The sequence below is a fragment of the Rhinatrema bivittatum genome, chromosome 11, assembly GCF_901001135.1.
Source record: "Rhinatrema bivittatum chromosome 11, aRhiBiv1.1, whole genome shotgun sequence".
Taxonomy (NCBI): domain Eukaryota; kingdom Metazoa; phylum Chordata; class Amphibia; order Gymnophiona; family Rhinatrematidae; genus Rhinatrema; species Rhinatrema bivittatum.
This window is the reverse complement of record NC_042625.1, coordinates 53475266-53491859: the sequence shown is the minus strand read 5'-3', so window position 1 is coordinate 53491859 and position 16594 is coordinate 53475266. Positions and strand designations below refer to the sequence as shown.

At 46.9% G+C, this 16594-nt stretch overlaps 1 protein-coding gene across 2 annotated transcripts in view; it reads right to left on the bottom strand.

Moving 5' to 3' along the window:
* The window catches only part of PIK3IP1 (phosphoinositide-3-kinase interacting protein 1), a 35162-nt gene extending 19092 nt beyond the window's left edge, over nt 1-16070 (bottom strand). The window contains exons 1-3 of one of the 2 annotated variants that reach the window (XM_029620113.1): nt 15880-16070; nt 14103-14219; nt 13872-13988 (exon numbers count right to left, since the gene is read on the bottom strand). In XM_029620113.1, coding sequence (XP_029475973.1) covers nt 13872-13988; nt 14103-14219; nt 15880-15949 — 304 coding nt within the window. In that variant the 5' untranslated portion in view covers nt 15950-16070. The remainder of the gene's footprint in view (nt 1-13871; nt 13989-14102; nt 14220-15879) is intronic. The other variant, XM_029620112.1, reaches the window with a different exon arrangement.
* Between the last annotated feature and the right edge of the window lie 524 nt (nt 16071-16594).

The following is a 16594-nucleotide window of genomic DNA, read 5'->3' as shown; positions in this document are numbered from 1 at the left end:
TCTCAAGGGCCAGACCATAAGACAAAATCCAATCGCATCCTCGTGAAGGACCGGTCCCTGCGCGATAGGAGGCACCAAGGGGGTCTCCACCAGGAGTCTCTGCATGTCTGCATACCACAGATGCCTGGGCCTAGTAGTTCCCAGATCTGGAGCTACTAGTAGGACTAATCTTTTGTGGCACTCGATTCTGTGAATGACCCCGCCCAGGAGGGGCCACGGAGGAAGGCGTATAAGCAGCTCCTCTTCCGGCCAAGTCTGAACGAGAGTGTCTATCCCCAGGGTCAACTGATCTCTTCTGCAACTGAAGAATTGGGGAACCTTTACATTGTGAGATGTGGCCAGCAGGTCGATGGATGGGAGACCCCCGGCTGAAAGGCTTTGGCTGACAATGCCCACTCTCCTGGATCCAGACTCTCCCTGCTTAGAAAGTCTGCTCTGACATTGTCTTTTCCTGCAATGTGGGAGGCTGAGATCATTTGTAGATGTATTTCCACCCATTCCATAAGGAGATCTATCTCCTGTGACACTTGCTGGCTTTTGGTTCCACCCTGGCGGTTGATGTAGACTATTGGTTGTTGTGTTGCCAGACATTATGCAGACTGCTTGACCCTGAAGTATGTGGCTGAATTGTAGACATGTCAATCTGACTGCCCATGCTTGCAGGAGGTTTATGTTCCAGAGGGCCTCTTCCTTGGTCCAATGCCCCTGGGCCATCAGTTCCTGACAGTGAGTTCCCCAGCCCCGGAGGCTCACGTCTGTTGTGAGGACCAGCCAGTTTGGAGGGAACAGGGATACACCTCTGCCCAGATGAGCTTCCTGCAGCCACCACTGAGCCAAGGGCATACTTCCAACAGTAAGTGGAGGTGAACCAAATAGTATTGAGACAGCGGGTTTCAATGTGACAGTAGGGAGCATTGAAGTGGTCGCATGTGTGCCCTTGCCCATGGCACTATTTCCAGGGTTGCCGCCATCAAACCAAGGACTTGAAGTAGCTCCACAACGTCAAGCACCTCGTGTTCATCAACAGACACACTTGGGACATCAACTTCCTTATCCGCGTGGTCGGGAGGAAGACCTTACCCTGCCTGGTGTCAAACCGAACTCCCAGATATTCCAAGGACTTGGAGGATTTAAGACTGCTTTTGTCCAGTTTTATGACCCAACCGAGTTCCTGAAGCACGGAGATCACACTGTTGGCCACCTGAAGACTATCTTCTATGGACTTTGCCTGGATCAACCAGTTGTCCAAGAACTGGTGCACCAGGATTCCCTCTTTTCTCAACACTGCCTCTACGACCACCATAACCTTGGAAAATGTTCTGGGGTGGTGGCCAGGCCAAAAGGCAGTGCCTGGAACTGATAATGGCAACCCAGTACCGCAAAGTTTAGGAAATTTTGAAGTTCTTGCCGGATTGGAATATGTAGATAGGCCTCGGATAGGACCAGGGAGGTTAAGAGCTCTCCTGAATGTATGGCCATTATCATGGAGCCTAGGGTTTTCATGTGGAAATGAATCACTCGTAGATGTCGGTTGACGCTCTTGAGGTCTAGGATGGGACGAAAGGAACCTTCCTTCTTGGGTACAATGAAATAGATGGAACACCACCTCGTATTTTCCTGGGATGCAGGTACTGGTATTATAGCCCTCATCCTGAGGAGCCTTAACATGGTAGTCTCCACTGCCTGTTTCTTGTGCTACGATTGGCAAGGAGATTATAGGAATATGTCCAGAGGAGTGCTGTGAAATTCCAGCGCATATCCTTTTTATATGTCTTCCAGTACCCATTTGTCCGAAGTGATTTCGACCCACCGTTGGTAGAAGAGGGACATTCTACCCCCTATCTCCTTGTTCCGAGGGTGGGTCAGCAAAACTTCATTGGGGGATGAACCTGAACCTGAGCCTGATCCTCTGTTGGGCTGCTGACTCTGAAAGGACTGAGACCTCCCAAGGACCGAGATCTCTGAAATGTCAAGTTTCTGTAGGGGCGAAAGTGTTGAGAGCCCCTGGATTGATCCCTCATGGGCGAGGGGTGCTATAACTGTTTTCTCTTATCTTCTGGTAGCAGGGGTACAGGAGATTCACCCCATTTACTGGCCAGCTTTTCAATTCACTTCCGAAGAGGAGTGATCCTTTAAAGGGAATCTTTATGAGATATTCCTTGGAGGTTGCGTCTCTGACCAATTCTACAGCCATAGCTGTCTTCTGGCCACCATCACTGAGATCACTCCTCTAAGTTCGAGCCCGCATCAGCTAAAAAGGCGGCGGAAGGTTCCTTAATCGCTCTGGAATTCACCCCCGAGTCATTCACCTCCCTAGATAGGAGCAGGCACGATCGAGCTACCAGGGCACAACAAGAAGCAAGCTGTAAGGTCATTGCTATTGCATCAAAGGCCTGTTTAAGGATAGACTCCATCCGCCTATCGTGCGCTCCTTCCTCCACTGGGATAGTTGTTTGTTTAGAGACGGCACAGACCAGCGCATCCACTTTAGGGAAATGCAAATGTTCTCTCGCTGTCAGATCCAGGGGGTATAGAGCTTCTAACGCTCCTCCACCTTTAAAACCTGCTTCTGGGGCATCCCATTCCAGGTCAGTCAACTCCCGGATGGCTTCCAGTACTGGAAAGTAGCAAGAGGCTTTCCGTAGGGAAATCAGAATGGGATTCTTCTTTGGTTCTATCATACAGTCCGCCCCAGGAATTCCCAGCATATTCAGGGTCTGGGAAACCAGGGCCGGCAATTCATCTTTATGGAAAAACCATAACATGTTCCAATACAGTTCTAAACCAGGGGGATTTCCCCATCTTCCAAGGAATCTGGATCCTCTTCTTCGTCCGGCCCGTCCGGGTCCCTGCCAGGGATACCTTTGTGAATCCAGGCATGCCTAGGAGGTCTGCTGATAGGACTGGGAGAGGAAGGATTTACCGGCTGAGGTTCCATCCGGACAGGGGCAAGTGAGGTAGCAGACTGCACCTGTACGAAGGCTTGAAGGTCTTGAAAGAATTCCACCCAAGAGAAGGCGGCCGGTCCATGCCTAGCCCAAGAGGTACTGAGGTAGGTGCTGCTAAATTTTCTTCTCCCATGGATGACCCAGTCCCAAGGTTACTCAGATCCGGGGTACTTCCAGTAAAGGCTGTGGCTGACCCATCCTCTGAAAGGGATGGGTCAGCCACTCAGGGCTGACATAAGCAGCCCTGAGAGAAAGGTCTTATGTTTCTTTGCTGCTAGAGCCATTGGTGATACTGTGTGTTCAGACGGCTCGCGCTTAAAATTTTATGCGCACAGATTTCGGGCACTTACGAGGGCCGCAGCAATGCGCATGCATAGCCCGTGTGCCCAGCTTTACTTGTATTCTGCGCCTAGTAAGTTATGACCGCGGTGTTATGTGCACAGTACGTGCGCAGAACCAACATGTACTGCGTGTACTGAAGCTCTATGGTGGGTAATACAGGCACAAAAAATGCGAGCAAGATGGCACTGCTGCGGCCTACCATGCAGTGTGCCGACCAAGCCTAAAGCGGGGCCTAGCCCACAAAGGGGCCACTCAACCCGCTCGGAAGCCTACTTCCCCTTACCCCAACGGGATTGGGAATGACGTTTTTTGAGCAAGGAGACCGGAGGAAGTCTTACCGAAACCCCTCCAACATCTCTGAATTGGAAGGAAATCTTTTTTTTTTTTTTTTTAATTTATCTGGGCTCAGTGCTTACTGGCTGAGTACAGAGACAGTCTCCCACTGTTGGGGGGGAGAGGGCTTTGGCCACCACCGACATGCTTGGCTTCCTGTGCCTGCTGCCTTTCAGCTGCTTCAGCAGCAAAGTCCATGCCGGGAACCAGCTACCGGATCAAGGCACACTTCCGAGGGATCTTGGAAATCACCTCAGGAATTCTCAACTGGGGGAGGGACTTTTAGGTACCCCACAGGAGAGCAGCGCTCAATCTTTTCTACAATTTAAAAGTAGAATTTCTTCTTCCAAAAGGTACAGCGATCCCCAAAGGGAAAGCAAGTCCACATCTGCTGGGAGACTGAGAAAATATACTGGAGGGCGGAGGTCACTGCAGGGGTGTATCTTGGTGATGTCAGCTTTGAAACCTGACTCCGTCTCCATCTGCTGGCAGGGGAGCATAAACCGATTGGTCCTGAGTCCATCTGGCTACATGCTAGGAAAGTGTAGCTGGGATTATTTTCTTATGTGCATCACTTTGTACTTATCCACATTAAATTTAATTTGCTATTTAGATGTCCAGTTTTCGAGTCTGTCAAGGTCCTTCTACAGTGCCTCAGATTCTACTTGTGCTTTAACTATTTTAAATATGTTTGTGTCATCTGCAGATCGGAACACTCTACTCATTGCTCCCTTTTCCAAATCATTAATGAAGCCAGTCCCAGTACAGATTCCCAAGTTTCATAACTATTTACCTCTTTCCATTAGCAAAACTGATCATTTAGGAAACCTATCTATCCATAGTAATATTTTGCTTCCTACTGCATGATTTTTTTTAGTTTTCTAAGGAGTATCTCATGGGGGACTTTATCAAATGCCTTCTGAAAATATCATCTGGCTCACCTTTGGCCATATGCTTATTCTCTCCTCTAGTAAGCACAACCTCTCTTTGCTAAATCCATGCTGGCTCTTCCTCATTAAGCCATTTTTAACCCTGTGTTTTAGAGGCAGGGGGATTTGGGTTCTTGCCTTTAGACTGTTTTTAAATCATGGTCAATTTTCAAGCCTTTTCCTAAGAGAACCAAGGTCACCAGAGAGACTGGAGACCCCATAAGGGCTACATGACCTCCTGCATAGTGGAAAAAGGCAGTTAATGAATTCTTTAGTTCAGAGCAGCCAGGTCCAAACTGTCTTCTTTTATGCTCATTAATCCCCCTATATACCCTGTAGCTTTGAATAGTGATTATTTTTATTTGCTGGCCTGGATGAATAGCTATTTGCTTCAATCTCCTTTCTGCCTTCAAATTGGATGATCTGATTCCTTAATGCAGTGGCTATAGAAAGTCTACATCCCCTTCCAAAATGTTCTCCTTTTGCCTGAAGTGTTGGTTCTTTTTATTCACACATCCTAAAACCCCCAACTGTCAATGAAAAATATATTCCAGAATTCATTAGAAAATGAAGTAGAAATAACAAAATTAGAATAGATTGGTGGGATAAGTGTCCATCCCTTATACTTCTGTAGCAACCCTAAATTCTTAAAGCTCTGGTGTAATGAATCACCAACAGGCCGATACGATATAGTGCGCTCAGGCTAGAGCACCGGGTAAGCTCTACCCAATCGAGCACATAGCTAATAGCTCTCATCACATACAAATTCCATGGAGATGAGGCTATTAGCTATTACCCAGCGATACCAAAAATTGCTGCACGGCCAAGGCATCCATTTTAAAGCGGCAAATTTTAGGCCTGCCCAGGAGCCAATGTTAAAGCATGCCTTGCTCAAGGGCTCACCGAAAAAACCCCACAAAAAATCCTCTCTGTGATTCTTCCTATTAGTATCTTGCGATAATAAGTAGGAAGAACCACAGAAAGCAGATTCAAGCAGCGCTCAAGAAAAAAAAAAAAAGCCGGCTTTCTGTGGATCCTCATAGTGGGAATCACAGAAAGCAACATCCCCAAGGTCTGACTCAATTGGAAACCCTGCCAGCATTAAGTGAAGGAGGGGTTAAATCAATATTAAGGGTCAGGCACTTAATATTAATTTATTCACTCCTTCACTTACTGCGGATTGGTCCAATCACTGTCATATCAGTAAAACGACCAATCCCCTTTCAGAAGGCTGTCCTGAAAGGGGATTGGTCCTTTCACTGTCAAATGTCAGTGAAAAAGACCAATCAGGAACAGCCCTACCGGGGTGGGGAGAGAACTCTGGTCAGGCTATTATGGGTGCACAGCCATGTCTTCTTGGTGCCCGATGCAGAGTGCTAGGGATGCACAAATTACTCATTGTATGTCCCTTTTAGTGCAGCAGTTCATTTGCCTATTACATCGAGTACCTAGGAGAAGTGGATGTGCGCACGTTCAAAAAACGTGCGCCCAGTTTGGACGCACATTTTTTACAAGATCATATTACATCGGCCTGCAAGTAAACTGTCTTTCTCATGCTTCCCCTGCCCTGTGTTATATTACACTGATTCATTTGATAACAGGATAAATTCAGCAGCTCCTGCTGTTGTCTCTGCTGGGGAGTGCATTTCAAAGCAAAGACCCAACACAAGAGCACCAAGGAAATGTCCAAAGAACTCCAGGACAAGGTTGTGGAAAGGCACAGATCTAGGGATGGTTTAAAAGATGTCCAAGGCCTTGAATATCCTTTGGAGCATGATTAAAAGCTATTAACACATGGAAGATGTATGGCCCCCAAGACCCTGCTTTGATAAGGACCGTCCCTCCAAACTGGAGGACTGAGCAAGGACAAGATTGATCAGGGAGGCAAGCAAGAGGCAATGGCAGTTTTGAAAGAGCTACAAGCTTTCAAGGCCAAGTGTGCAAGTGTCAACGATATCCTGAGCACTCCACAAATCTGACCTGTATGGTAATGTGGCAAGAAGAAAGCCATTAAATAAGAAAGCCCACCTTGGAATAGGCAAAGGAACTTTCAGGGGTTACTGTAGCCTTGTGGCAAAAAGTTCTGTGGTCTGATGAAACTAAAATATAATTTTTTGGCCTGAATGCAAGCATTAAGTTTGGTGCAAACCCAACACAGGATATCACCTAGAGAACCCCATCCCTACTGTGAAGCATGAGGGTGATAGCATAGGAACAATTGGTTCTTACCTGCTAATCTTCATTCCTGTAGTACCACAGATCAATCCAATTTTCACAGCCACCGGCACATAACCTTGTGTAGCACCTGCAGTCCCTCAGTATTACTATGTACCCAAGCTGATACAGCAACACCTCCAACAAATTTTAGAATCAATAACCCTCGAACGAGCAGAGCAAGCAACATATAACCATAAACAATCTTGAAAACTTTTACAGATGTAAAAAAACTTGTGCCATTCTTCAGACAAAGTCAAAGGACAAAAGACAGATTGAGTGGACTCTCTAAACATGATCACTGACCATGAATATGTATATTGTAAATCTTTGTGATCTTCTTTTGGAACAACGGTATATAAAACACCTAAATAAAAAGTACACTCACCACTCACCTTTGGGCGGGACTCTGGCCTGATCTGTGGTACTACAGGAACGAAAATTAGCAGGTAAGAACCAAATTTTCTTTTCCCTGTACGTACCCAGATCAGTCCAGACTCCTGGCATGTACCAAGGCTTCTCTAACCTGGGTGGGACTGTGAGAGTCCCGCTCGAAGGACGCTCTCTCTGAGACTAGCAACTTCTGGTGTATGAACATCCAATCTATAGTGTCTGGCAAAGGTATGCAAAGATTTCCAAGTTGCCATCCTGCAAATCTCTTGCAGGGACACCAGCTGACAATCTGCCCAGGAGGCCGCCTGGGACCGGGTTGAATGACCCCTTAACCCTCAGAGACAGGACGACCACGACAAATATAAGTGGAACCAATGGCCTCCTTCAACCAACGTGCAATTGTGGCCTTCGAAGCCTTCTGACCCTTTTTTGCACCACTCCACAGCACAGAAAGGTGATCCGACAATCTAAAATTGTTAGTAACTTGTAGATACTGTAACAAGGTGCGTCTGACATCCAAATGCCTTAAGTCTTTGGCATGAAGCGTACCAAGCTCCAGATATGGAGAAGCTGGACGTTCCACTGATTGACTTAAGCGGAATGCTGAAACCATCTTTGGCAGAAAAGACAGAACCGTCCTCAACGATACACCCGAATTCGAGCTCCGTAAGAAAGGATTCCTGCATGACAAGGCTTGAAGTTCAGAGAGCCTTCTGTCTAAACAAATAGCCACCATGAATACTACACATTCAAAGTGAGATCTTTTATGGTAGCCCTTTAAAGAAGCTCAAAAGGTGTCACACACATGCCCTTTAGGACCAAATTAAGGCTCCAAGACGGACGAGCAGGAGGCCGTAAATGCTTTGCCCCTCTGAGGAAATGCACCACATCCGGATGTAATGCCAGGGGATTTCCATGAACTTTGTCTTGAAAACCATCCAGGGACGAGACCTGCACTCTCAGGGAGTTAAAAGAAAAAAATTTTGTCAACCTTTTCTGCAGAAAGGCCAGAGTTTGCGCCATCGCTGCGGATCAATCCTTTGATCAGTGCATCAAGACTCGAAAATCCTCCACAACCTGACATACGTATGCCAAGGAGGTGGAAGATTTTCAAGCCTGCAAAAGAATAGTAATAACATCCTCAGGATATCCCTTCTTCCTTAATCGCTGCTTCTCAAAAGCCAAGCCGCTAAAAAAAAAACAATCTGCCTGATCAAAAAATAAGAGACCCTGACATAGCAGGTTTGGAAGATGTCCCAGCCTTAGCGGGCCATCCAGCGCTAGATTGACCAGATCCACAAACCAAGGTCTCTGGAGCCACGAGAATTACCCTTCCTGGATGGACCTCTATTCTCCTCTCTACCTTGCCCACCAGAGGCCACGGTGGAAATACGTATATCAGGATGTTGCTTGGCCAAGGAAGAATCAGAACATCGACCTCTTCCGCTTCTCGCTCTCTCCTGCGAATGAAGAATCGAGAAGCCTTGGCATTTCGCTGAGTCGCCATTAGATCCATATGAGGAACACCCCATCTACAGGTAATGAGATGCATCGCTTCTTCTGATAGCTCCCATTCTCCAGGATCTAACTGCTGATGGCTGAGAAAGATGGCCTGCACATTGTCGGACCCCGCAATGTGGGAGGCTGCTATCAAAGACAGATGCTGCCAGGGGCGGATTGTCCTATCGGGGCTTTGGGTATGCCTTGGTGGGCCTGTCCACTCAATCACGTGGTTGGTGTTGGTCACAGCGGCTTCATGCCCGTGGAGCTGTTGTGACCAACATTAGGCTCCCAGTGCTTATCGCATAATAGGAGCCTCCTGCTATCTATAATTATATTTGGCCCGTTCCGCTGCATTCCCGGTGGGTACCAAGGCCTCCCTTACCTCATGAGAAACCTGACAGTCAGAAACGCAATTACAGCGGCACTTAGTCCCCTGCTTCTGTCTGCGCGTTTTTCACAAGTTCCCTATCCTCTTGCTTCTAGATCCTCTTCCCCACCTTCAGCTGTCTCTCCTCCCAGGCTCTAACTCTCGGCAGGAGGCGAGGCAGCTGAAAGTGGGGGAGAGGATTCAAGATAGCCGAGAGACAATAGGAAACTGCGCCTCAAGTCTCCTCTGCCAACTCAACCTCTGCTGCGGGCCCCGGCAAAACAAAACAAAAGCTAAAAACTAAATAGTGTACTGAGGCTTGCAACCTGTGATTCCCACAACAACAGGCAGCCCACAGAGACACCGTTATCCCAGAGCTTTGCCCGGACCCCCCTAACCAGCTTTTAAACTCCGGAGGAGGGAGAAGAGAGAGTGCGTGAATGACTGGGCAATTGTGTCAGCAGTCAAGAGCCTGTGTAAGTGCATATGTGTGACTGATCATTTGTGTGTGTATCAGTGAGCATAAGAGTGTATGTATGTCAGCATCTAGGTGTGACAGTGTGTGTATCAGCATGTGATAGTGTATGTGTGACTGCTTACATGTCTCAGTATGTGTGTGATCAATTGAGAGTATGACTGCGCATGTGGTAATGTGTGACTGAATGTGCGTCAGTGAGCACGTGAGAATGTACGTGTGACTGATTATGTGTGTGTCAGCATCTGAGAATCTATATGTGATTTATTGTGTGTCAGCTTATGACAATACGTGTGACTGTGGGTTAGAGAATGTGTGTATACATCACCCTCAACAATTTCAAGATGTTTGGAATCAAAAGTTCCTAGGGGAGAGCAGGGGATTTTTTTATCCTTATTGTTTTTAATTAGTAGGTGTTTGATGTGTTTGCTGTTTTGAAATATTTTATTTGCTATATGTAGCGGAGCCCGACAGGTCTTGCTCTGTCTCCATCTGCTGGTGCGGAGTCACAACCCAGGTGTCTGGACTGATCCAGGTACGTACAGGGAAGATTGATTTTATTGTTTGATGCTGTATGAGGAATGGTGGCTGTTTTTCTACTGTTGCGCTGCATACAGAGTATGGATTGTTATGATTTCCAATTCATTTCTATTTAGTTCACTTTTATATACCAGTATTCAAAAAAATCATATTGGTGTACATATTAAAAGCAAAAACAGTTAAAAATTATTATAAACATTAGAAAACATCTTACAATCGCTATAATAACACTCTATAAAATAGAATAAAATACCTAACATTACCACATATTATTATCAGAAAATCTCTTACTAATGCTAAAATTATAAAAGGGATGGAAAGGCAAGGGCAAGTAGAAAGACTCTTAGTTAGTAAAGGCCTGCTCAAATAGCCACGTTTTTAACTTTTTCTTAAACGTGTTAGGCTGAGACTCCAATCTTAGTTCAGTAGGTAAACTGTTCCAAATTTTTGGGCCCGCCAATGACAATGCTCGGTCTCGAACGAAATTGAGGTGTGCAAGTTTTGGTGAAGGAATGGACAATAAAGCTTTACCAGATGAACGTATATACTTTAAGGTCTCTTTATTCTATGTTTGGTGAGGGTCTTTCTGTATTCTGTACGTGACCGACAGTTTCTGTGTAGATTGCTATAGATCCCTAGCTTCTGTTTTCTTAAAAGGAGGTATATTGGTGTTTTAGGGCCTGGTGTAATATTTTCAGAGTTGCCTTTTCATAGGTACGGTTGTTACTGTTGTGATGGCAGTTAATGCTATTTTAGTATGGAAGGTTTGCTATATTGTAATTGTAATTCAGTTTACTCAAGACTTTCTGAGGGCCAAGCCCACACCCAACATGCATAACAATAGGCCTAATACCATATGGGCTCTAAGAGTCTTTATTTATTTTATTTTTTTTGCAGGGTTTTCTGGTTGGCAGTGCTGCAGTGCATGAAAATATAATATACATGCTGCTGTAAATGATACATTTTACTTCAAAACACTGTACTCTGTCTTTTTCATGTAGAATCTGCTAAACAATCTATAATTGTGTGTAGGGAGGGTGCCTTATACTCATGCACTGGCCCTGGCTTCATATGGGAAAGCAGGATTCTCTCTCAAAACTATGCTGCTTTGGGTCAGTGGATGTCCCCAGTCTTAGCTGCAGCAGTGATGTGTGCAGTCTCAGTCATAGCCAAATGTCTTTTATTAACTCCAGAAGAATCCAGCAGCATGAATTATGTAGGTAGGCAGAGGCGAGCCTGGAGAACCATAACTGTAAAAGTAGCAGACTCTGTAGCACCCGGTCAACAGGAATGCACTGGTGAAGGGACCAACAGTCATAGAAAGGGAAGGGGTGAGCCAGAAAGACATGCCTTGCATTGTTAGTGAGAGTTCTGTTTGAGGTGGCTGGGCTCAGCTCTGAGCTGGCTGAGGAACCAGTGAGTCTCCTGGAGAGACAGGGTGAGAAAGGGAAAAGAAAGGGGTGCTGCAGGCTGGGGAAAGGCTGGCAGTAAGCGAGTCAGTGAGTGTGAGCGTTACTGATTGGCAGTGTAATTGCCTCATTGCATGGCAACTGGTTCAAGAGCAGATTGGTTGGCAACACCGGGCCACAAATCCAGGCTATAAATAAACCTGAAAGATTTAACCAAACAAGTATGGGGCCAACCAATTCAATGGATGGAAGGAGGACTGAAGTTCAGTTTGCTCTTCCCTGGTCTAGGGTGTGCTCTACTTAGCTATTTAGGAAAAAAAAATAATGTGAAATTTATGATAAAGATATTTTGGTTCCAGGTCACATGATGGACTTCAAGGGTTGGCTTGCCAAGCTTTTGAGAGTTGTTGAAACATGTGCTGCACAGAAAACTCACAAGGATGTCAGACATATAATCCGTGGGTCTGTTTTGAAAAAAAAAAAAAATCCCCCGGGCCAATATTTTCCTACAATCCACCCCTGGTTGCTGCTCTGCCTAACACAGCATCTCCACTTCCTGAGCTACTGCTCGACTCTTAGTTCCCCCTTGGCTACCGCCGTCGCATTGTCAGACAGGATCCTGACTGGACAGTTGTGCAACAGGGGTAAAAACACCTGGAAGGCTAACTGCACCGCTCTCATCTTGAGCAGATTGTTGGACCACGACGCTTCCTCTGAAGACCATTGCACTTGGACTGACTAGGACTGGCACACTGCTCCCCAAAGAGACTGGCATCGGTAGTCACCACCATCCACTATGGAACCTTCAAGCCCACTCCATGGCACAAATGGCGGCGAGAAAGCCACCATGACAGACTGGACCTTGCTGAGTTGGTAAGCAGTAGGGGAAGATGAAACTGCTCCAACACTGGATCCCAGCAGGATAGCAGCGCCTGCTGAAGTGGTCTCATATGAGCAAACATTCAGGGAACGAGTTCCAAGGTAGATGCCATGGAGCTGAGTACCCGCAAGTAATCCCAGCCCCTGGGCACACGGGCCTGAAAGACACTCCACACCCGGGACTGTAACTTGAGCATATGCTCCTCCATGAGAAAAACCTGCCCACTCGGGTATTAAAACGCACCCCCAGAAAATTCAAGACTTCCAAGGGGAGAAGCTGGCTCTTGGATAAGTTCACTAACCAACCCAACGTCTGCAAGTGACGCATCATTACCTCCACCGCTTACCTGCACAGGTCTTGCAACTTTGCTTGAATCAGCCAGTCGTCCAGAAACGGGTGCACCAGCCACCGCCATCACCTTGGGGAAGGTCCAGGGACCAGTCGCCATTCCGAATGGAAGGGCACAAAATTGAAAATGCTCTCCTAGGACCATGAACCAGAGAAATCTCTGATGGATCCAGGTATGCAGATACGCGTCTGTCAGATCCAAGGATACCAAGAACTCTCCTCTTTGTACCACCACAATGACAGAATGCAAAGTTTCCATTCGAAACTGAGGAACTTTGAGAGCTGGATTCACTTTCTTTAATCCAGAATTGGGCAGAATGCCCCGTCCTTTTTGGGCACCAGTAAATAAATGAAGTAACGACCTGTTCCTTGCTCCTGTGGAGGCACAGGAACTATGGCCCTAAGCAGACGCAGATGCTCAAGAGTCTGAAGCATGATCCGCTTCTTTTCCGTCGAGGCACAGGGAGGCACCATAAAGAGGTTCCTAGTGGACGAGCAAACTCTAAAGCCTAACCTTGTTCTATCACACTTAGAACCCACTGGTCCGACGTGATCTTGGTCCACTCCTCGTAAAATTGAGTAAGACAACCTCCTATCACCAGGTCGGAGGAGTGGGTCAGCCTCACGTCATTGCGAATGCTTGGCTCCGCCAGACTCCTGGCTGGAGCCTTCCTGCCCGGTCTACGGCCCGAAAGGAAAGGACTGATTCCAGGACTGTGACCTCCCCAAGGCCTGCCTCTGTCCAGTAGCCGGAGCTCTGCTTTGCTGGAAGCACCTCAGCCCGTGGAACTGCGGGAGAGATTGAAAGGACCCCCCCTTTTTTTTTTTTTTTTTTTTTGAGGTTCAGAACTGCAGGTTTTGCACCTCCTCCATCTGCTGGAGACAGAAAAATACAGAGGGACTGCAGGTGCTACACCAGGTTATGTGCCGGTAGCTGTGAAAATTTATCTGTCTCCATCTGCTGGAAGGAAGGCAAAACCCAAAAGTCTGAACTGATCTGGGTACATACAGGGAACATATTACAGGGTTATTTCTCATGAACAAGAACTGGGAAATGTCAGGATAGAAGGGACAATGAATGGAGAAAAGTACAGAAAAGTCTTTGAGGAAAACTTGTCTCATGTACTGTCTGCTTAGCAGTGAGAACAAGCATAAAGCTGAATGAGTGTGTGTGCAAGCTACTAGGTTACCTTCACATGGCTGAATTGTGCAGTACTGTTTCTGTGGGACTCCTCCCTCTCCACTCACATAGCACCAAGGACGCACATCACTGTCAGGATTTCTGCAGAAACTGTGATCTTCGGTTACTTGGAGAAAAGACAAATCAAAATGAACCACAATTCACGTTTTGAATAGGGGAAAGAGAATGCTGCATGCCATGGGTGCTGTGAGGTCAATCAGTTTTCCTGCCTGCTCCTTACCAGCTGGGAAGGGAGCCAGGTGATCCATGTAGGCTTGCAGCCAGTTCAGGCACTGAGCTCCAGTGGCTGTGATCTGCTGACTGCCCCTGTACTGGGCCCCGTTCCCTCTCAGACATTCTGCAGAAAGAAGAGTACAATGGCCATGACTTTTATTCTGGCACTTGGTCAACAACCAGAATCCTGTCTGTACAAAATATTCCAGCATGTTCATACCAGACTACTCCAACTCTGTCCTCCTTCTCCCAATACTGCCATTCTCACTCCATATCCTCCTCACCAACTATCACCCTCCACCTTATCTTCAGATTGTCCCAGCTCCTCTTCAGGTTCAGAACTCTGATCTCAAACTCTCCACACACAACCTCAGCTATTCTCTATATTCCATCCCCTAATTCCCTATCATAACCTCCACTTTCCTCCATATTCCATCCTCTCATTCCATCTCATTCTTCAATAACACCCACAACCACAGCTCTCCTCCCTGTTACATCCTTTGATTGTCCAAATCCCTACACAACTCCAGTTCTATATTATATCCTCTGATCTCCCAGCTTCCCCACAGTGGAATAGAGGAGTGGCCTAGTGACTAGGCCAGTGGCCCGAGAACCAGAGATGTTAGTGTTCAAATCCTGCTTTTCCCACTGATGTTCCTTGTGATCTTGGGCAGACACTTTGCCCTCCATTGTCTCAGATGCAAGCTTAGATTATAAAGCCCCTGGAGTAGAAACCTACCTACTATACCTGATTGTATCTCACCTTGAGCTTGGTCTTGAAAAGGTAATTAAATCCAAGATCCAACCTCAGCTTCCCTGCATGTTACATATTCTGATCCCCATTACATAGTAATGTATTACAAGATGGCAGATAGAGACCAAAATGGCCCATTCAGGCAGCCCAGCAGGTGTTCAAAGTTGTAACTGCAGCTCGGTGCAGGTTATCCCAGTACTTCATATCCACCGTCTTGCCAGTAAGGATCCTCTGTGCTTGTCCCATCCCCTTTTCAAACCCATCACTATTTTTGTATTCACCACTACTTCCAGGAGGACCCTCTAGGCGTTCATTACCCTTTCTATGAACAGTATTTTCTGATATTGTTTCTCAGTCTACCCCATTGGAGCTTCATATGAGCCCTTGTTCTACAATTTTCTTTCCATCAGAAAAAGGTTTGATTCCTGTGCATTATTAATACCTTTCAGGTATTTAAAAGTCTGTATCGCCCCCCCCCCCTCCTCTAGGGTGTACATATTAGGTCCTTAAGTCTCATCTTTTTTTTGGTGCAAATCATGCACTATTTTGGTTGCCTCTCTCTAGACCAGTTGTCCTCAACCCATTCCTAGGGCCACAACTAACCAGCCAGGTTTTCAGGATATCCACAATGAATATACATGAGATAAATCTGCATGCAGTGCCTCCATGGTTTGGGTATGTTCATTGTGGATATCCTGAAAACCCAACCAGCAGACTAGGTTGAGAAGCACTACTCTAGTCTTCTATCCTATCTCTATCCTTTTCGAACTATGAGCCCCAGAATTGTTATTCCAGGTGAGGCCTCACCAGTGACCTGTGCAGGGAGGGGCATTATCACCTCGGATCTCCTCTGATCCACTAATTCCCCACACAACGCCAGCTCCTCTTCATACTCCATCCTTTGATCGCTGAGGTCTCCCAGAATTCCTCCCCCTTCCCAGAATGGGCGTCTCATTCTGGCACTGAGACTTGAATAATTTTTATACATAGAAAATACCTTAGCGTTGAACAGACCCACAAACCTTCTCACCTTCACCCTGCACGCCAAAAGCTGCAACCAGCAAGAGCAGGAACGTCGGGCACCAGACGCCTGCCCTCATCCTCCAGTTCACGCACCCTGTGCTGGGAGCCCCTGTCCTGATCGCTTCTCGCTAGTGCTGCCCTTGTTATTCTCTGCTGCTGGTAAACAGCCTCTTTCTGACACTGCAGCCCCTCCACTCCTCCCTTCCGGCTGCGGCCACAGCTCCCCCTGCGGGCTCTGCGTGGGTCTGCAACTCGGGAGCGAGCTCGATCCACCCCTCTTTCACTTTCCTATCATTTCCCATTTGACAAGCACAGACATAAAAAGCACTCAGCAAATCGAAGGTGCTTCACGGACTTTGGTCTTCGGTACCCAACTGCTGCAAAAATAAATAGAGCAGAGGGTAGTGGGGAGGCGGCAATCCCAGCTACTTCTGAATTAGGGCTGTGCCTGTTGCACCAAGCACTGGCATTGCAAAAAGTGTGGGAAAGGCTCCTAGCTTCTGCCCCGGTTTCCCGTTCTAACATAGCAGCTGATGGCAGATAAAAGAGCAATGGGGCGGGCCAGCCAGCCTACCCAGTGCTTCACTGCTAAGCACACGTCCCAGCTGTCACTTGTAGGATAAGTGCTCTTTAGCCAAGTCTGTTTTTGTTGGCTTCCCATCCAGTCACCCAGCTTTCTAGTAATGAGCGAGGCTTCCGTCTATAGCCTCCATAGCTGGTAC